Source organism: Labeo rohita, chromosome 13 (genome assembly GCF_022985175.1).
Source record: "Labeo rohita strain BAU-BD-2019 chromosome 13, IGBB_LRoh.1.0, whole genome shotgun sequence".
Classification (NCBI taxonomy): domain Eukaryota; kingdom Metazoa; phylum Chordata; class Actinopteri; order Cypriniformes; family Cyprinidae; genus Labeo; species Labeo rohita.
This window is the reverse complement of record NC_066881.1, coordinates 29,407,258-29,429,081: the sequence shown is the minus strand read 5'-3', so window position 1 is coordinate 29,429,081 and position 21,824 is coordinate 29,407,258. Positions and strand designations below refer to the sequence as shown.

Genomic DNA, 21,824 nt, shown 5'->3' with positions numbered 1-21,824 from the left:
TCATGAACAACTATCACTAAAAAAACAGCTGTGGATCATTCAGGTAAAATATGTGTAAACATATTTTATGTGAAATATCTTATTCAGGTCAGCACTAAATAAAAATAACATGCATTTTGTATGATACCTCTTATTTTGGTCAAATAACAAACATTTTGCAGATTCTGACCTCAAGTCAACTTTTGACCTCGACTGTATATCAGCACTTTGCACGTACAAAGAATTAAAAAAAAAATGTTATATGCAAAGCAAAATCAATAACTGCTTATCCAGATAATGTATAAGACATACAGAATGTTCATAACAGTTGTATGGCCTTGTCTAAATAAGTTCTTGTTAGCCTACTATAATCAGTATTATTTGTGCATTCAAATTTATCTAAGTAAATTAAAACATGTATATTGCATTTTCTATTGAAGTAGTTACATTAAAAATTAAATTAAATTAACTCATTACAAATTACTTTAATAATATTTCATATACTTGTATAGTGGCTTAAGATCTGTGTTATTACAAGTGGAAGTTTTCCAGTGACCCCTGACTGACTGTGTGTCCAGCCAACACATATTATCCAATTTGTGTGCTTTTGAGCACCAGATCAAGTCTTTGCTATCAGGATCGTGTGTTCAGTTAAATATTGACTAGGACTGAGAATTATTAACTTTGTATATACCCTAATACTCTTATGGAAATCAATAATATTATAAAAATCAGTCCTGTCATATCTATCCGTCAACAACATCTACTCAAAAACTCACGTAAGTTAATTGTCTATCGAACACATGGACAAACGCATATTTTAAGCAGGACTGTATCATTCTCTTGTCTCTCGAGCGAACACAAACAGGTTTTGCCTGTGTGTGTGTGTGTGTGTGTGTGTGTGTGTTGGCTGGGATGTGTGTTTTCCTCTTCTTCCACTGGAGTGAAAGTTAAAGCGTCTGTCGTTCGTCATGACGGTTTTACATCGATGAAGGGATTTCACACAGGAAATTAAGGGAAAACTGCACTTTAGGTTGGTAAGTCGAGTTTTAGTCTATGTTGGGAAACATTAACACGTCATTATGTTTCATAATTGCACTTTTTGTTGCTTAAGAGTAAGTTTGCGAAGCTTTGAGAGCTTCACGATTCGCGGCTACAAAATCTAACGGAGTTGCGTCGATCCTCCTGAGAAAGAAAACACGTCTGTGATAAAGTTATCCATCGATGATTTGTATTTAAACAAACACAAGAGAAAAAAATTCACAAGTTTAGCCCCTAAATGGTGGGCTTTCTGTTGCGACACACCCAGAGGTTGTTGAAGCAGATGTGAGATCTTTACTCGATCTATTCAGATACATTTTGAATGACTTACTGATAACACACAGGATTCGTGGTTTTCCACTGTTTTAAATTATTACAAGTAATATTTGGCTGAGATTACAGTAGAATCCAAAGTCTAGAGATGTTTTCACTTCATGTGTTAACTGAGATTACATTGTAGCTTTTAGACTTGAAATGGACGCCGTGTTCGTTTATTATTTTTTTCTTTTGTTACAGTATCCATATTGTATTTAACCATTTCAAACCTTAATTGTAGGCTATTCCAGGAACACACTTACTTGTGACTATTTTATTTCCACTCTAAATGCTTAATAACCTTAAAAAATCAGTTTGTGACCATTGCGACAGCTATTTCTAAAGATATAATACAAGTAGGTGAATAAATTGATATCATAGTATGATATTATGATTTGTCCTACTTTTATTTATGTAGTTATGAAGGTATAACTGGTATCATTAGGTTTCTGGTGTTTTGCAGCATTTATAGATTTCCATTCTCATTCATTTGGATGTCACTGCGTGACTATAAATAACTTTTAACTACTCAAGAAATGTTCATTGAAACAGACATTGGGTTAAGTTTTAAAAAAATCTAAGAAACCTAAAAGGCCTCCTACATGTTATGTGAGCAGTATTGTTTTAATTAAACAGATTTTAAATGTATAAGTTTGTTTGTTTGTTTGTATAAACATTTGTGCACCTACAATAATGTTTGATTCTCAGTTGTTTAATGTACTTGAAGAAAAAACTGTGGTTGCCCTCATGTGGAATTAATGTGCATTATCATTTTTATGGTGTTAATTATTCTCTTAACACTGCATTGGTGCAGGTGTAAATATGGCTCATCGTTCCCAGTGCTCCTCTGCCGGGGACAATCCCCTGGACCCCAACTACCTGCCCCCTCATTACCGTGAGGAATACCGAATGGCAGTTGACGCCCTGGTTGAAGCTGATTTGGAGGGCTACTATGGGTTTCTTCAAGAAGCAGATGTGGTTGATTTCTTAGCCCGTTCAGAGCTTGAGTATATCAAACGCATGGTGAAGGCTCCGCATCACACCGCCCAACCAGAGAGGAGATACATGGCTGAAGATGTAGATGGCTCTTCTGACACTTACTGGCCGGTACATTCAGACCACGATGCTCCAAGTCTGGACCTAGGCTGGCCACAACATTACAGATTTGTTGGACCCACTGAAGTCACCACATTGGTGAACCCATCTGACCCAGAGATGCCCAGTATTAAGGAGCAAGTCCGCAGAATGATCAAAAATGCACAACAAGTGAGTTTTGCATGCTGTCCTGCAGCAATAAGTGAGATATTATAGGTGGATGACAGAAGTCAGCAAATACAGACTGTCTTCCCTTATTACTCTGATTTGAATCGCTTTGGTGCTGCTTTTACAAACGGCTTCATGCAGAAAACTGGTCACACGAGTTTCACGGCTGGTCTTTCAGCTTAAACTTGACATAATGACAGCTATTATGCACTAGGGTTGTAGTATCTAATGATAACATTAGTTAATTGGCAAACACAATTGAATTAACTTAGTTAGACATTGCAATTTCCAATTAATTCAATTGCGAACGTAGTTTCTTGTTCAGTTTGCCCAAAGGTGCTAAAAGAAAAATGCTGATTTTATGCCAAATTGACACAAGATCTGTAATGTGATATAATAGTTGGTGTGATCAATGATGGCGTGAAATGTTATGCAGTTACATGCACTGATGCCTGCAATAAAGCCATTCACAGTATGCTTCTGTACTGTGAAAGTATCATGCTTTTTTTGTCCAAAATGTCCTTCTGTTAGACTGAATTTACAGTTGAGGCAGTTTGAGTTTCAGATTAAAAAACAAAACTTTGGCAGTCTCTTTCTGTTGCCTGAACTGTAAAAAAGACTGGGCAAACATTGTTGACAGTGTGGTAAACCACAGTCTAAGTAAATAAAAAAGTAGACAGTTTTCCCTGCCCTCCACCTCTTTTGATCTGATATTGACCTCTGTATGTTTAGTTATCCTGCAACGTTGAAACTTTACAAACACACCCCTCCCCCACAAAATAACTGAAACTTGTTCTGATATCATTGCAACATATAATGTTTTTTCTTTGAGTAATATATTTTTTATTTCCTGTTTTAGGTCATCGCTGTGGTGATGGATATGTTTACAGATGTTGACATCTTTGCTGATATCCTTGGTGCAGCGACTCGTGGTGTGGCTGTTTATGTTCTTCTTGATGAAATAAATGCTCACCATTTTGTTGCGATGGTGAACAACTGTAGGGTGAATCTGGATGCAATAAAAGTAGGTACTTTTCATAGGTGTTTATCCCAAGTTGCAGCTATTTTTTAGTAGCTTTTTAGCATTTTTAACTAATAATAATAGGAAGGTACTGTTGCATACTTATTTTGAGTATTCTGTATGAACAATATGTGAGCGTTATTAACAGTGTACAGTTTTTACCATTAGGTGGTATACTTTAAAAGACACTTAAAATTTGGTTATTTTAAACTGGTACAAATGCATTAATATATTTTTTACTTGCAGTTCATGCGGGTAAGAACTGTGTGTGGTAGTACCTATTACTGCCGAACAGGAAAGACTTTCAAAGGTCAGATGATGGATCGCTTTATACTGGTAGACTGCAGAGCTGTTTTAAGTGGCAACTATAGGTTAGTGCATTTTATCATTTGACAGTGTTTTGTAAAACATAAAAATACCTTATGTGTGTTTTTTAATAAATGTTGTAAGGCTGTCTTGATTTCTCGATTCAATTTGAGTACTCAGTTTAAAAAAATTCTCTGTTGCATTTTGCCCATGTTGCACAATCGTCAAAATACCCTGCAGTCATTTGTTATAAAGCGTGATGTACTTTAGCTCTATTGTTTATAATACATTATGTATTTTAACAGTTTTGTTCAATAGAAGAAAAAGATAACTTGCTTTTGATACTTTATTTAAACAAATTAGTTTTGCCTCATTGCTATTATAAGTCTTTTTTATGTTATTTTAAAGGCTACTGTTCGCTTAGGTCTGTTTTTTTATTACTACAAAAAATTATTACAATAATCGATTACTTGATTACAAAAATAATCCTTAGTGACAGCCCTAATATGTTGTGTTCTGAAGTTGGTGTGGTCATTTAATACATTTTCTCACTTTGTGTTGCAGCTTCATGTGGTCTTTTGAGAAGATACATCGCTGTCTTGCTCATCTCTTTCTTGGACAGCTTGTGACGACCTTTGATGAAGAGTTTCGCATTCTCTTTGCCCATTCAGAGCCACTGGTTGTTGAAAATGTTTTGGCAAATATGCCGCACTACGGCGGTGAACCTGAAAGCTACTACAACACAGAAAAGTCCCAAATGTTTAACAGAAAATATCCAACTATGGGCATGGAATGGGCTGGACGTACAACAGAAGATCAAATGAAATTGGGTTACAAAATGCTACCCTTTAGGAGTGAATCCATCCACAGTGCATCAGAAGCAAATCCCTCTGTTCAGAAGCACATGAACCTGCATGCTGCTCCGCAATTTAGAGGGGACCCTCAATTTATAGAGCATGGAAGGCAAATGAGGGGACCGAATGAAATGGCTGGCTTTAAAAGGCATAGCTACGGAAGTATACCTGATTATGAATACATGCCTCCTCAGAGCCATCCAACAATGAGAGGAAACCAATACATGGAGGGAGCAATGCCGCAGGGCGGCCAATTTGGAAGGGAACCATGCATTTACCAGGGAGCTGGATTACAATCTGGTTATGACGTGTATGGAAGGTTTAGAGGCCAAGGCCAACACATCGATCAGTTTTCAGGGCCTGGCTACACTCGTGAGGGAGATGAGGCTGAACCACCTGGAGCTTATGACCATATTCAAAGATACCTGCAGTCTCAGCCTGCGATGGAGGAAGGACATGGTCCAAGAAATGCATTACCACCTGTGCAGTCCAATCTCAGGAGACATAGCATGGGACAGTCTTATGCATGTCAGACCTCCCCAACACAACCAAACCCGCCAGAACAGAAACGTTTCTTCAATGCAAGCCGCAAACCACAGGATGTGAGTCAAAAGCAAGGCCTGCGGGACTGGAGGATCAGCTCATACCTTAGTGCATATGATGATGCGGGGGAGCTGGATTTAGTTGAACTTGAAGGATCCAGTGCATGTGATGACATTCCATGTTTTACGCAGGAAGCACCTCGTGGCCCCGTACGTGCTGAAATTAGACCAGGAAATAGAGAGTTTAACAGGATACCTTCACCGAGGGAAAATCCCAAATTTGTCCAAATTCAGAATGATTCTGTTTTGCCTGACATTTTAGGTAATCCTTCATCTGACTTATCACAAATAAACATCAAAACAACACCAGCATCAACTTCAGAGTCTTCTTGCACCACTGAGGGTGACAAAGTGGAGGAGACGCAGAATAGAGAACCTAAAGAGACTAGCTGGGTAAGTGAAGAGTTCCTCAAGAGGAAGCCCAGCCGACCAGTCCAGAGGAGTTCTAGACTGAGACATTCGCTGATATTCAGTTCGAATTTGGAGTTGAATACGCCAGAAGACATGAAAGACACTGCTGGAGAAAAAGATGGGGATGAAGCTTCAAAACTTACAGCTCGTGTGTCACAAATCTTGGATAAAAGGAGGACTGGTTCTCCATTTCAACCTTTTCAGTGGAGCAGTTTTGGAAAGTCAGCCACATTTGATAACTCCACCTCAGAGTCTGCACAGCCTGAGGATGAACTGAACAAAACAGGTAAAACTTCGGATGTAGGTCAGGTTGAAAACTGCCAGAATCTTCGAAGGAATTCAGTGAAGAGTGATGTGCAAGAAAAAGACCTGCCTCAAACAGTTCCTGAAAGAAATACCCAAAGCCCTTCTAATCTATTGCAAAAGTCATCTTCTTTCATAGATATGAATGACCCTGACTGTAGACTGAGGTATTTCAAAGAGTTAGCAGCCAAACGCAAACTTGCAACAGCAAAGTCTTCTCAGACCAATCCTATAAAAGCCACCCAAAAGTTTACTCTACCAGAGAAACCTTCAACTAGTGATGCAGATAAAAAAACAGGACCTGTTTTCAAGACTCCAGAAACTCCACTCAAATCAAAAAATACCACTGCCACAGTAACGGAGATCAAAGACAACAGATGTGAGGAATCAAGTAAAGGCATCCTACACAGAGCCACTGATGCTGAAAAAATTAGATTTAAGAAAAAACTTGCAGAAGAGTCTGCCTGCCTTGAAAAAAAATTCAAGGGAGACATTGATCAATCTCTAAAACCTGTAGAAGAAGCAAGAACAGTATCTACATCTAAAAACCAGACACCCCCCATTTTAAAAGTAGATTCTGTTGCATTAAATACAACCTCAGCAGAATCTGGCCCCAAACAATATCATATTCCTAAAGAAATAGATCCCTCCCATGCAGTTCAGACTGAGAGTTGTTCGCCTGTAAAGTTACCACAGACAAAATGTGTGTCACCACTACACACCATGCCAAATGAGGGAAGTTTATCTGCAAATGACTCACAAACTCTTGCACAGAGCTTATCCAATATTTCTAGCACATGCCCTGATACTGTGCCGCTAGATTATAAATCAACATCAGACCTTGCAATTGTAGATACTTGTGTACCCTCAAAATATGGCCACGAAGATACAAATCCCTCCCGAGCATTTTCTACAAATGGAATTTGTTCCACCCAACATCCGGCAGACTCTTCTCAACACCTCAGTGAAACTGGGGCAGATTTTTTAAAACACTCCACCCCAATAGGGGCTGAACGATCTACAACAGAAAATGCATATTCCCAACACCACTCTGCAACAGAGGAAAACTCTTCTCAACAGTATAATTTAATGGAAGCGGGCTCTACCAAACCAGAAAATAAACCCTCACAAAAATCTACTTCAGCAGAGGCAGACTTTTCTCAACACACTCCTGCATCTAAAACAGAGCCTACTTCACTGTGTAAAGAGTTTTCCCTGCACCCCACTGCTACAGAATGTGGAACTTCACAAAAGTTCCCTGTTACAACAGAAGCTGACTCTTTTCAACAGCCAACTGCTGTAGAAAGTGAATCATTACATCACTCCACTACAATCGAAGCAGCCTGTTCTCAGCCTACTGAAACAAGGGAAATCTCTTCTCATCCCCCTTCTAAAACCAGGACAGACTTTTGCCAACAATCCACTGCAGCAGAAAGTGAAAAATCCCAACAGTGCACTGCAGTATCCTCAGACTTTTCCAAACATCCCCCTGCAGTGAGGGCAAACTCTTCCGAACACCCCACCGCAGCAGAGATGGGCTCTTCTCAGTTCTCCACTGCATCTGTGGTAGATTCTACGCAACACCACATGGCAAAAGAAAGTACACAACCCTTCATACAACCAATTGCACCTGCTACAACCTCCTCACAACATTTCAGTGCAATGGAGACAGACTCCTCCCAGCAGCCCACTGCAACTACCGCAGACTCTTCTCAACACCGTTCTGCAACAGGCACAAATTCTTCTCAGGAACCCACTCAAATGGAGACACACCCTTCTCAAAAGCCTATAGCGGTAGAGAGAGACTCTTCTCAGCTGCCCACTGCAGCAGCTACAGAATCTTCTCTGCAATCCACTACAACAGTCACAGATTCTCCTCAACAGCCCAATGCAATAGAGGCAAACCCTTCACAAAAGTCCATTGCATTTGAGACAGGCACTTCTCAGCAGTCCACTGCATCAATGGTAGATGCAATGAAACAGCTAACTGCATCAGAGGCAGACACTCCCCAGTCCCACACTGCAACAGAAAGTGACCTTTCCACAGAACCTTTCAAACAACTACCTTTATTGGGGGCAGGCTCTTCCCAAGATCCCAATGCAACAGTCACAGACTCTTCCCAGCAGCCCGCTGCAACAGTGGTAGGCTCTTTCCAGATGCTGAATGCAGCAGACAAAGACTCTTCCCAGCAGTCCACTTCAACAGACACAGATTCTTCCCAGCAGCCCATTGCAGCAGAGATTGTCTTGTCTCAGCAGCCTATTGAAACATTCACAGACTCTTCCCTGAAGTCAACTTCAAGAGACACAGACTCTTCCCAGCAGCCCACTGCAACAAATGTAGACTCTTCTCGAGAGATCACTGCAGCAGACACAGACTCCTCCCGGACATCCACTGCAACAGAGGTAGACTTTTCTCAAGAGATCACTGCAGCAGACACAGACTCCTCCAAGACGTCCACTGCAACAGAGGTAGACTCTTCTCGAGAGATCACTGCAGTAGACACAGACTCCTCCAAGACGTTCACTGCAACAGAGGTAGACTTTTCTCGAGAGATCACTGCAGCAGACACAGACTCCTCCAAGACGTCCACTGCAACAGAGGTAGACTCTTCTCGAGAGATCACTGCAGCAGACACAGACTCCTCCCAGACGTCCACTGCAACAGAGGTAGACTCTTCTCAAAAGATCACTGCAGCAGACACAGACTCCTCCCAGATGTCCACTGCAACAGAGGTAGACTCTTCTCGAGGGATCACTGCTGCAGACACAGACTCCTCCCAGGCGTCCACTGCAACAGAGGTAGACCCTTCTCAAGAGACCACTTCAGCAGACACAGACTCCTCCCAGAAGTCCACTGCAACAGAGACAGATTCTTGCCCTGAGCCCATTGCAGCAGTCACAGACACTTCCCAAAAGTCTGCTTCAACAGACACAGACTCTTCTCAGCAGCCCACTGCAACAGATACAGACTCTTCCCAGGAGCCCACTGCAAAAGAGACAGACTCTTCCCAGGAGCCCACTGCAAAAGAGACAGACTCTTTCCAGCAGCCCATTGCAACAGAGGACTCTTTCCAGGAGCTCACTGCAAAAGACACAGACTCTTTCCAGCAGCCTGTTGCAACACAAGTGGACTCTTCTCGAGAGCCCTCTGCAGCAGAAACAGACTCCTCCCCTGAGCCAACTGCAGCTGCCACAGACACTTCCCAGGAGTCCACTGCACAAATCACAGACTCTTCCCAGCTGTCTGCTGCAGCAGAGATAGGCTCTTCCTGGGAGTCCATTGCAGCAGATACAGACTCTTCCTATTATCTCACTGCAACAGACACAGACTTTTCAGACACAGACTCTTCCCAGCAGCTGGCTGCAACAGAGACAGACACTTCCCAGAAGATGACTGCAACAACCACAGACTCTTTCCAGCAATCTTTTGCAACAGAGATAGACTCGTCCCAGCAGCTCACTATAACAGAAAGTGGTTTTTCACAAAATCCCACCAAAATGGAGACAGACACTTCTAAACTTCCTACTGAAACAGAAAATGAACCCCCTCAAGACATCACTACAAATAAGCCAGAGAAAAAAGATGAGAACTTAACTGAAGCCTTCAGCAAAGTAATACCCATTCCAGAGGTTAACATTACTCAAAAAGACAATAGCATATCTCAAAATGCAGTCATCACAGATTTAAGTTCTTCAGCTGAACATTCCCAATCTGATACGGTTACACCTTGTGATAGCCAAGTGGAACTAAACCAGACACAAGCATGGGCTGAACCATGTGTAACTCCTACGGTTAAACACTCAGACAGTGGTGCTTTAACTAGTCTTGATTCAATGGAGGTGAGCTCAGCTCAGCCTCAAGGTTCACCTGAGCCTTGCTTGTCCTCGAATGAAATCAACTCAACTCAGGGAATAGCACTTTTACAATCCAGCTTATCATCAAACCCTATGGAATCTAGTTGTCAAAATGACTTAAAGCCTGAGAAAATGAATGAGTGCCAGAAATCTGAGACCATTACAGAGCAAATTCAGAGTCATGACACTTCAGCTGTAGATGCAGGTCCCAAGACAGCTCAGATAGAAGTTTCCACAGCAATAGACTCTAACGAAGTTGATAAAATAAAACAAACAACACCAGAGGTAGAAAACACTGTGACAAACCTTGCCGAGGTGTCAGAAAAATCACATATGACTGTACACAGTAATTCAGAAAACCAGTCTTCGGTTGCAGAGAATGCAAAACCGACTATGTCTGCCCATCAGACGTCTACTGCAAATGTTATCTCTTGCAGCAACCTTAGAGATGACACTAAAGTTCTTTTAGAGCAAATTTCAGCAAAGAACCAAAGCAGATCTTCCCAGTCCAAACAGACTGCTACTCCCAATGAAGCCAAAAAGGGCGAGGTTAACTCTGGAGATAAATTGTTCTCGAATTATTCAGGAAGGCCCTGGACCTCTAAGGCTACTCCAGAAGAGCGGGAGATTTTACTACAAAAGATGGAGCAAATGCGTAAAGAGAGGAAGGTCTACAGCCGTTTCGAGGTATGTTGTCAAATTTTTTGTCAAATTTGTTGTATGTGTTTGTTTGCATGCATATTTTTTAATTGTTTTATAAATATTCTAAAGTAATAGTCTGTCACATAGATTCTTTGTCCAAAAGTAGTTAGATCAAGTTAAAGGATTAGTTCACTTCAAGAATAAACATATTCTGATAATTTACTCACCACCATGTTATCCAAGATGTTTGTGTCTTTCTTTCTTCAGTCGAAAAAAAATGAAGGTTTTTGAGGAAAACATTCCAGGATTTTTCTCCATATAGTGGACTTTAGTGGTGGCAAGTGGGTTGAAGGTCCAAATTGCAGTTTTAATGCAATGAAATGATCGTTTTCTAAAAAAAATGAAAACTTTTTAACAACAAATGGGCATTTTGCACTAGCTTGGCATCAAGCAATAATCATGCATGTGTGGCGTTGGTGGAAGTACCCGACCCAGTGTTTACAAAGCAAATGTGCAAAGAAAGTCAAACACCCTTTACAAAAAAGGTAAAACAACGATGTTGAATGATTTTGGAGTTGGAGGAGAAAATTAGATGTTTTTCGCCCTACCCTACCTTTTTGAAGTACACAGATGAAGAACTAACCTCAAGTGACTTTTCCAACATGATTGTGTAATGTGTAAAGTCGTAGACGGTTTCCCCCACAGAGTTAGTGCGAGATGAGCATTTGTGGTTAAAAAGTGTATCAATTTAAATAAAAAAAAAATGACGCTTATTCCTCACCTGGGATCATGTAGTGCCCTTTGGAGCTGCATTGAACTGGAATTTGGACGTTCAACTTATTGATCCCCATTGAAGTCCACTATATGGAGAAAAATCCTGGAATGTTTTTCTCAAAAACCTTAATTTCTTTTCGACTGAAGAAAGAAAGAAATGAACATCTTAGATGACATGGGGTTGAGTAAATTATCAGGAAATTTTTATTTTAGAAGTGAATAATCTTTAAATGTTTAAATTTAAATTTGCTTTTCCTTCCCACACGGAAATAACCTATATAAACATATATGTTTTAATATAGGTTTTGATATAGGTTTTTAATATATGTGACATATATAAAATTGGCCGTTTTCCTATATTATATGTACGCACATATATGTACATATAATATAGGAAAACGGCCAATTTTATATATGTCACATATATTAAAAACCTATATTAAAACATATATGTTTATATAGGTTATTTCCGTGTGGGTAAATTCCATAACATGCCAATTACATGTGATACCAATTTCACGTGTTCGCACATAAGTTTTTTTTTTTTTTTTTTTTTTTTTTTTTTTTTTTTTTTAGTTAGTTCTTAGTTATTGCCTTGATAATAGAAAATATGAGCTAGGCAACATGTATGACAGTTGCCAAAGTGAGATATGAGCTAAAATGACCAGATCCTGCCATGAGCTAAATAGGAGACATATCTTGTATGTACATATAGGGCTTTTTTGTGGATATAAAGAAGCAATACAGGAGACCTATATGGCCTGTATATGCACATATATGCACCTCAATTTTGCCTATATGTGGCATATATACGCATATATGCAGCATATATATTATCATATATGTGCATATATACTGCATATAGGTTTCATATATGCGCATATATCCTCATATAGGTTCTTTCCATGTGGGTTACATTACTCAAGCATTTGTATTTGGTGTTTTCACAGGCCTCGTGAATTAAAAGAACCATTGGAAGAGGTGCTCCACTCATGGACAATAAGAGAGAAGCGATGTTGCCTGATTTTGTTCTTTTTTACAGTCTTACCTCATAACTGTGAACCTGCACAAACTTGGAGTGAAGTCTCTTATAACTTCTGATTATACCAAAGACTGCTGCCTATATTGAGAGCGTGGAAATCCCTGCAGGGCTTAACAAGCTATGCAGATGATCTGTGTGACAGAAACAGAAACTTAGCCTTTACCAGCTGGAATAAGCTTTTGATAGGGCAGTGTTTCTTAGTGTGTGTAAATATATAGTATAACTGTGAAACACATTTCTGAACCTTTTGTAGTTATTAGGAGTTCTATATCCAGAAATGATGATCTGATATAAATACTGTAAATAGAGAGTTGTTCATTAAAAATTTAACTGCCAGAGACAGGGCATGTGAACGATGTGGAGTGGGGGAGGAGTTGCGTGATACCGCCAAGAGGAAAGAGCAGGTTTTCTGAAGATCTTCCCCAAGATCGTTCTGATACTGCTTCAACTTGTTAACAGACGACTGTTTGTGTTTCAATACAGCATAAAACTTTTCTCCAAATATTGCTTATTTTTTTCATAAAGTATGTTATGTTTTTCAAACAAACACTGAAAGAACTTTATCGTGGATCAGTAACTACGTCTGTGTAGTGAAATTGAAGCAGTGAGCAGCAGGAAATGGGAAACATGCATGGTCACACTGCTAATCAAAACTAGCCAAATCCTGTTATTTCAGCAGTTTTAACCCACCATTGGGAAAAATAGCACTCTGGGGAGATTGATTTAACTCGTGTACTTTAAAAACAACCCGTGGCAATAGTGTAAATGTAGCGCAATTCCATGGTAAAATCCCAGACTGGCAACCCAGATCACAGGATGCTTTGATGAGGGAAGTGGTACAGTCAGATGGTCTGGCTGAGAATAGAAAAGGACATTCCACTTGATGCCTAATTTAAGTGTTTACTAGTTCATCAGTTGATTGTGTAAAACAAAGATATGCCACTGTAAAATACATTGTTAGTCTATGTTGATGCACAGTGGAAACTAAAAGCACATGTTTTTGAGTCTAGGTAATGGGGATAACACGTAAATGCAGCACGTTTGACTAAAAGGAGTTTCTCAATATAACAAAGCGATAACGTAGAAAAGAAAAAATGTGCAATATTGTGAATTTAGGATGAGAGATTGTTTTATTTAAATTGTGAAATTTGTTTGTCAACAGTTGTCAATGTATTAAGACTGCATCTGTTTTTGACGGAGGTTCCCATAAGCTACGCGTACAGAGAACCTGTAATGGCTGTTACATGTTGACACCCAATGAGTAATGCTACACCAGTATGACACTAAAATAAAACTCGAACATAAGAAATGTTCTTTAAATATTAAAAGCTCAAATGTGTTATTTGCTTTTGTCGCAATCCAGGCTGTCATAACAGTAATGAAACAAAATGCTCAAAGCGAGGGGATTTCTCACACAGACACAGATATTAATCTTCTGATGAAAGATTGGTTTACACAATGTCTGTTTTTGTTTAAGATGTAATCATTCCCCTTTGGTAGCATTATGGGTGTTTTATATGGATAGTTGACTCAAAAATGTACTTTTGTTATTCCAAATCTATGTGACTTTCTTTCTTCTGTGTAACAGAAGAAAACAGGTCAGAAATCATTAATGGTGACAGAACTTTTATGTTCTTTGAAGTCAACAAATATTGCAGTGAATGGGGGCTACAGACTATTGCAACATGGAAAATACTTTGTGATGAGTAGCACCTCTGCTTTCAAAAAGACTGTTGAAGTGAGCGTGTTTTTGTGACATCACTCAACTTGAATTAGCTACTCGGGCTGGTTTGGAATCATGCTGCAAAAATGTGAGCCGTGCATTTGCGCTTAAATTCAACTTTGCGAAACCAAATTACAGAATATATGTGACCCTAGACAACAAAACCAGTCTTAAGTCGCTGGGGTACATTTGTAGCAATAGCCAGAAATACATAGTATGAGTCAAAATTATTGATTTTTGTTTTATGCCAAAAATCATTAGGATATTACGTAAAGATCATGTTCCATGAAGATATTTTGTAAAATTCCTACTGTAAATATATCAAAACTTAATTTTTGATTAGTAATATGCAATGTTAAGAACTTTATTTGGACAACTTTAAAGGTGATTTTCTCAATATTTTATTTTTGTTGCACCCTCAGATTCCAGATATTAAAATAGTTGTATCTTGACCAAATATTGTTCTATCAGATCAAATCATACATCAATGGAAAGCTTATTTATTCAGCTCAGATTGGTTTTGTGGTCCAGGGTCACATATGAGTTTTTTAGGCTTTTGATATATAAGGCTGTTACAAAATTGTGCTTTGGGTACAAAAAAAATACTATGTGTGACATCATCAGAAAAACACAAGGCCTTTTGTAAGTATTTGTACTTTTATAACACCATGTCAAATTAGTCTCAGTTTAGGCTAATTTCTCAATATAAGCTTTATTCTCATTAATCTGAATTAGTTCCCCTGGGATTTCTAAAAGTCTCCTGCAGCTGAGTGGAGAGCTCAGTTCATGGTGATAAAATTTGCGTTTCAGGAACAGACTGTATGATTGCAGACATGACTAGCATTTTGAAGAAGTTTTACCACATTGTTGCTTTCATTTGGTATGTTTTCGTCATGCAGTCTTTTTATGCAAAACTAAATGTAGATATACCACCTGGGATGTTTGTCTATGGCGGACCCTGGAAATACCTCACGTTTTTGAACCTGGTAAGACGCCATGCTTGTAAAGACACTTTTACATCAACATTCTTGTTCTGATAGGCACACTACTGAATGTTGCTTGTAAATATTTGATTTCTCAGTTCTTACAGATGGTGTTTTTTGGACTGGCTTCTGCAAATGACCTTCAGTCTGTGGAGAAAGGCTCAAAACTGTCACTCTTCTGCCTCTGCAAGGACTTGCTCTTTTCTGTCTTAGCGTTTCCAGTCGGAATGGTGAGTGTTAGTCTAAAACAGGTGCCAAAAATTATGTCTTAAATAGTAGTTTCTTGTATTTAATGTGCATCACGTCTATGGTGAGAGTGCGTTGTGCCAGTCATCTAGAAATGACATTAGTATACACTCAGAAAAAAGGTACAAAAGTCAGTGGGTCAGTGCCTTTTTTTAAAAGGTACACTTTAAAGGTACTTATTAATATGTATCAAGTACAAATTACTACCTCAATCGTACATGAAAGAATACAGCCCCAGTGACACATTTTGTATCTTTTTCTCCTGAGTGTACAGGTATAGTTCAGTGGTCTGAGCAAGTGTTGCTTATTATTGTTGTCATGATCATAATTTCTGTTTTCAGATTTAAAACAGAATACATTGAGCAAACCATAAATGGTATAAACAAATTGTAGACTGTATGTTTAAATTAAATTCAATGTGAAGTAGTTTGGCAGCACTTAAACGTCTTTTAAAGAATACTGTTGTGTTGCTATGGGCTGGTACTCCAGTGGTCATTGGTATTTTTTTTATTAAAAACTACAGCAATAAAAATAAATTAGTCATTTAATGAATCACAGATAGATAGATCTGGATCTACAACTACTGTTTTTGAAAAGATATATATATATATTACATGTCAAAAGTTTGGGATCAGTAACACTTGTTCGTAAAAGAAGTATCTTATGCTCATCAAGGCTGCACTTATTCGATCAAAAATACAGAAAAAAAAACAGTAATATTGCAAAATGTTACTACAATATAATATAATGTTTTTTTTTTATTTTAAAATACTTTAAAATATAATTTATTCCTGTGATGCAAAGCTGAATTTTCATCAGCTGTTCCTCCAGTCTTAAGTGTCACATGATCCTTCAGAAATCATTCTAATATGCTGATTTATTATTAAAATGATCAATGTTGGAAACCATTGTGCTGCCAAAAATATTTTTGGAACCTGTGATTCTTTTTTTTCAAGATTCTTTCATAAATAACAAGTTAAAAAGAACATAATTTATTCAAAATGTACTTTTCTAACAATGTAAGTCTATGCTATCACTTTATATTAATTTAACACATCCTTGGTGAATAAAAATATTAATTTCTTCCAAAAAATAAAAAATAAATGCTGTTATTTTTAACCTTTTATTGATCAAGGAATCGTGGAAAAAAAGTATCACAAATATTCCAAACAAAATATTAAGCAGCAAAACTGTTTTTAGCATTGATAATAAATCAGCATATTAGAATGATTTTTTAAGGATCACGTGACACTGAAGACTGGAGTGATGATGCTATATATATCAAATAGATTATTCATTGATACATCTTTATAAAGTAACATTTAGATTGAACAGAAATGCATAGAAATGCAACCAATGAATGTGCACCATCTACTGATTGCTAATGGTAACACAACTATTTTTAATGCATAATCATGCATAAGATTGAATGCATATCAGTTCTTCAAGCTTAAAGTAACAAGCGATTACATTACAAATGTGTGCTTTTTATTCATTTGTTATTTTTAATTATTTTAAGTTCGTAGTTCTGCTGTTTTGGGTGATTTTTGCATATGATCGACAGCTGGTCTATCCAGCTTCACTGGACAACCTCTTCCCTTTATGGATGAATCATGCTATGGTTTGTTCTCCATATTTTTAAAAATATGCCAGTTAAATCTTCCTTCACAATTAAATTGACCTTTTAATCCATTGACTGATGACTTTGTATGTTTGATTCATAGCACACTATTGTTCTGCCAATCTTGCTTGGTGAGATCCTGGTGGAGCCACATATCTATCCTAAAACAAAGAATGGCTTAGCAGCTTTGGGAATTGCTAGTCTCACTTATTTTGGATGGTGAGTTATGATTATGTGGCTGACTGTGATAGTTATGAAACTATTTGTTCACGCTTTAGACATATAACTAATACTGTATCTTCTTTTTTTCCTTTTAGGGTGGTTTGGGTGTATCTAACGGTGGGAATCTGGGTTTACCCTATACTGGAAATGTTCAGCAGCTCAGGATTGGTCGTCTTCTTCTTTAATAACATGCTTATGCTAGCGCTGCTGTACTTACTGGGACAAACTTTGAACCGTAAAGTTTGGGGTGAGAAAACTGCAGAATCATTTTTATTTTCATGATACAGTTGAGGTCAAAAGTTTACATCCTGTTCAGAATCATTAAAATGTTTTTTTTACCAAAATAAGATGCATGTTATTTTTTGTTTTTTTTAAGTACTGATCTAAATAAGATATTTCACATAAAAGACATTTAAATAACAAGAGAAAATAATAGTTTAATTTATAAAAATTACCCTTTTTTTAAACGTTTACTTGACTCTTAATACTGTGTTGTTACCTGAATGATCCACAGCCGTTTTTTTTTTTTTTTTTGTTGAATGATAGTTGTTCATGAGTCCCTTGTTTGTCCTAAACAGTTAAACTGCCTGCTGTTCTTCAGAAAAATCCTTCAGGTCCCACAAATTCTTTGGTTTTCCAGTATTTTTGTGTATATGAAACCTTTCCAACAATGACTGTATGATTTTGAGATCCATCTTTTGACACTGAGAACAACTGAGGGACTCATATGCAACTATTACAGAAGGTTCAAACACTTACCGATGCTTCAGAAGGAAAAACAATGCATTAAGAGGCGGGGGGGTGAAAACTTTTGGATGGAATGAGGATGCGTTCATTTTTCTTATTTTGCCTAAATATCATATTTTTTCATTTAGTACTGGCCTTCAGAGGCTACAGAAGACAGTTATGGCTCTTAAAGGATTCAGTCAGTTCCAGAACAAAAATTTGTAGATAATATACTCACCTTCTTGTCATCCAAAATGTTCATGTCTTTCTTTTTTCAGTCATAAAGAAATTATGTTTTTTGAGGAAAACATTTCAGGATTTCTCTCCATATAATGGATATACATGGTGCCCGCGAGTTTGAACTTCCAAAATGCAGTTCAAAGGGCTCTTAGCGATCCCAGCTGGGAAAGAAGGGTCTTATCTAGTGACACGGTTGGTTATTTTCTAAAAAAAAAATGTACAATTTATATAGCTCTGCGTCAACTGTGTGTTTTCCTGTTTATGATGTTAGGGTATGTCGAAAAACACCCATCTCATTTTCTCCTCCAAAATTGTCCTACATCTCTGTTTTACCTTTTTTTGTAAAGGACATTTGGTCTTATTTGCATGTTCACTTTGTAAACACTGGGTCACATGTAAACACTTGGTAAACAATGAACATCTTGGATGACAAGGGGGTACTACTCCTTTAAGAGTCGGGGGATAAAAATGTTTTGAATTTAAAGATCAGGGTAAATTGAAATTATTTTGTCTTTTGGGAAACTAAGTAAAATAAGAAAAATGTACACATCTCCATTCTGTTCAAAAGTTTACACCCCCTGGCTCTAAATGCATTGTGTTTACTTCTGAAGCATCAGTGAGTGTTTGAACCTTCTGTAATAGTTGTTTTTGTGTCAAATACACAAAAATGCTGAAAAACCAACAAATTTGTGTGACCTGAAGGTTTTTTCTGAAGAACAGCTGGCAGTAACTGTTCAGGACAAATAAGGGACTTACAATCAATCAAGAATCAAGGGGGTGTAAACTTTTAAACCAGGTCATTTTTATAAATTCAACTGTTTCTCTTGTGGACTATATGTAAACATCTTTTGTGTGAAATATCTTGTTCAGGTCAGTACTAAATAAACAATAACATGCATTTTGTATGATCCCTCTTATTTTGGTAAAATAATAATGATTCTGAAAGGAGGATGTAAACTTTTGACCTCAACTGTATATTTTTATCTACTGGAATATTTGTGAGAAATAATGATGCAGCTACTGTATTTAAATACATATATACCAACTAATATTCCCTTTTACTCTCACAGGGAAAGAACATCCAAAATTTACAAGAACTTGATGACACAATTCCTCTAAAAGTGTTCTGGTGAACTGGCCCTATGAATATCTGATATGAACTATTTCCAAGTGATTTGAATGGCGTCAGTGCAGAAGTTTGATGTGACACGTTTATAATAGTTTTGTATATTTTTATCTGTGACCACTTCTGCTAATGTCAATTTGAAACTTATTATTGTTTTAAAAATATGCATTTGATGTTACAGACATTTCTGGGAACTTGCCACTGATAATAAAGCTAAAATTCATTGAACAAAATGATAATAAATAGCTTTTTAATGCATGTTAAACTATTTATACACAGCTTTATATTGAAACAGATCTTGAACTGAATTGCTTCAGTTCATTTAAAATCTGTCTTCGGAAACTGAATTCCAGGTGAAAGATGCCAAATATTTTCTGTACATTGTGCACATAAGAATATTTTTAATGCATGCTGATCCAAATTCTAGAAACATATGATGATAATTCATAATGCAGCAATTCTCTATCCTAGAGAATGTTGTTCTTCTTAATGGAAATTGGTGTTTGCGTCATATAGTTTCTTCTCTTTCTGTTTCACTGAAGTTTATCAGAACAGTTGATCCAGATATTTCTGATATCATTTCAGGAAAAAGAGCTTCGCCGTCTTTTAAATATGTGGTAGGACAACATGTCACATGTTTCCTTGAATAACCAGTAACCGAAATAAAAGAAAACCTGTCAGGTTTCCCTTTTCAGGGTTAATGATCAGGAAGCAAGACTCATATAATCATCTGAATGACTCTTCCCCTCTCAGGTTGAACTTCCTCTCAGATCTCTGTATTCTTTTATATGATGCAGAGTGTTTGGATCTGCATCCACCAGCCCAACAGAGAGGAGTCTGATGATGAGGTGAAGTTCCTGATCATTCATTCTCCACTGCAGGAAACCAATCAGTTATTAGCACGTGTATCCTTCAGTCAGCAGTAAGAGAACAAGACATAATTTTACTTTTACCTTGTTTATGTAAAGTTGTTTTTCTTGGAAGGCACTCCCGACTTTGGCACGTATCTGTGTTGGAGACAATGCAGTCAATAAACATGTAAGACAACATTCAAACGGCAGCATTAAAACACTTTCTGTTTATACCCTCTAAGATATGTGTCCCTGCTTGTTTTGAAATGACAAAGCTACTGAATTTACTGAGTTTACTGTCGACAATTTTTGAACTGGAAACAGTACAATCACCAACTAACACATAACATCAGCATTATGTAAGTGGTAACTCCCTCTCCACCTGCTTTTGTCTTATTTTTCTCTTCTGACTGGTTCTGCACCGCCTGCTTCTCCCAGCAATAGATTTTAATAGCAAGATAATCATGCATAATTGGTTGCTGACCATTAAATCCAGATTAACCAGTTGTGCAAACATTTTTAAACACTTCCTCTCACCTGACTCAGACCATTTGACATGCACTTGATGATGCCGATTAGCCCCAAAACAATCTGTAGAAGGAAACATTTTAATTTTCATGAAAAGAAATTGTCTATATATCTAAATTAAATAAAAATGCACAAATAAAAAGGGAAATGGCACAAATGACACACGCTAGTCTGGAATAGTTAAGCTTTAAAAAAAAAATTTGATCAAAAATATAATTTGTGTATTTAATTATAATTTATACACTCTGCATTTATGTATCCCATTGTGTTTTCAGTTTTGTTAAATGTTTATCCGAATGCTATTACAATAGTACTTCTGGAATTTAGTTTTAAAGAAAAAACAACATACTAGACTGCTAGAGAAAACCTTAGAGTTACTAAGATACAGCCTTTGTGATTGATAGATCTGTTGTCCCCTAAAATATTGCATATTTATTCAGTACACTTATAGTATACATATACATATACCAAAGTATTCAAATATGGTTCTAATGAAAAAGTGAACAGGTAAACTCACCCCCACAATGTACAACATGACTGTGTCTTAGTGTGTTCCTCTTGTGTGTTTGTTTCAGAGCAGTGCTCTGCTTTTTAAGAAGCTGAAAGGTCATCATGTGAACAGAACCAGATATACAGGTTTAACATCATGCGCTTTCCACGCACAGTGACAGCTGGAAACTCACACTGACGCACAGTCCTTTCACAATTCTGGACAACTGACGTTGTTTTTAGAGTAAAAATTAGATCCTGGTGTTTTTCTTTCGTTTTTAAAGAGAATTTCATCAGAGATAATGGCACATGTTACATTCATGTGACCAAAAAGACAGTATTATACTTAAAGCATCACATTTCATTCAGCAAAGAACTTACACAATTCTGTAGGTTCTTTAGATCAGCATACTATAAAGCAGTTGTTTTTTGAAACTCGAGAATAAAAAGTTCATGACCTGACCTACACAAGTTTCCTTTTGGCATCATTCTTTAAACGTTTTTTGCTTTGATTTGAACTTTTTAATCTATATTCTAATAATCTATATTCTCTCTGGGGCGGTTTCCTGGACAGAGATTAAGCCTAGTCCTAGACTAAAGTGGCCCTTTAAACCAGATTAACAGTAATCTGATTTCTTTGTCATGGTTTTAAATAGTC

General features: G+C 37.4%; 2 protein-coding genes across 9 annotated transcripts; both read left to right on the top strand.

Moving 5' to 3' along the window:
• Positions 1–809: 809 nt before the first annotated feature.
• Positions 810–12,913, top strand: fam83ha (family with sequence similarity 83 member Ha). Of its 8 annotated transcripts, none has more exons than XM_051126314.1 (7): positions 810–1,012; positions 2,150–2,601; positions 3,458–3,622; positions 3,866–3,990; positions 4,490–8,435; positions 8,502–10,640; positions 12,320–12,913. In XM_051126314.1, the coding sequence occupies exons 2-7, from the start codon at positions 2,158–2,160 to the stop codon at positions 12,326–12,328; spliced, it is 6,828 nt and encodes a 2,275-aa protein (XP_050982271.1). In that variant the 5' UTR covers positions 810–1,012; positions 2,150–2,157; the 3' UTR covers positions 12,329–12,913. The 8 variants fall into 8 exon arrangements, with proteins under 8 accessions (XP_050982271.1, XP_050982272.1, XP_050982269.1 ...); XM_051126315.1 differs by having other exon boundaries at positions 4,490–8,567; positions 8,634–10,640; XM_051126319.1 differs by having other exon boundaries at positions 811–1,012; positions 8,766–10,640.
• Positions 12,914–14,886: 1,973 nt separating this feature from the next.
• Positions 14,887–19,408, top strand: LOC127175322 (androgen-dependent TFPI-regulating protein). The gene is made up of 6 exons (XM_051126332.1): positions 14,887–15,120; positions 15,216–15,347; positions 16,883–16,984; positions 17,088–17,203; positions 17,302–17,453; positions 19,243–19,408. Exons 1-6 carry the CDS (start codon positions 14,956–14,958, stop codon positions 19,272–19,274), a joined length of 699 nt encoding a protein of 232 aa, XP_050982289.1. The 5' UTR covers positions 14,887–14,955; the 3' UTR covers positions 19,275–19,408.
• Positions 19,409–21,824: the final 2,416 nt, after the last annotated feature.

Bases quoted from the DNA above. Each gene is read 5' to 3' on its own strand.
- fam83ha (XM_051126312.1), top strand. From the start codon at position 2,158: ATGGCTCATCGTTCCCAGTGCTCCTCTGCCGGGGACAATCCCCTGGAC. The intron at 2,602-3,457 runs GTGAGTTTTGCA...TTCCTGTTTTAG, and splicing joins TGATCAAAAATGCACAACAA to GTCATCGCTGTGGTGATGGA. The intron at 3,991-4,489 runs GTTAGTGCATTT...TTTGTGTTGCAG, and splicing joins GTTTTAAGTGGCAACTATAG to CTTCATGTGGTCTTTTGAGA.
- LOC127175322 (XM_051126332.1), top strand. From the start codon at position 14,956: ATGATTGCAGACATGACTAGCATTTTGAAGAAGTTTTACCACATTGTT. The intron at 15,121-15,215 runs GTAAGACGCCAT...TTGATTTCTCAG, and splicing joins ACCTCACGTTTTTGAACCTG to TTCTTACAGATGGTGTTTTT. The intron at 15,348-16,882 runs GTGAGTGTTAGT...AATTATTTTAAG, and splicing joins TAGCGTTTCCAGTCGGAATG to TTCGTAGTTCTGCTGTTTTG.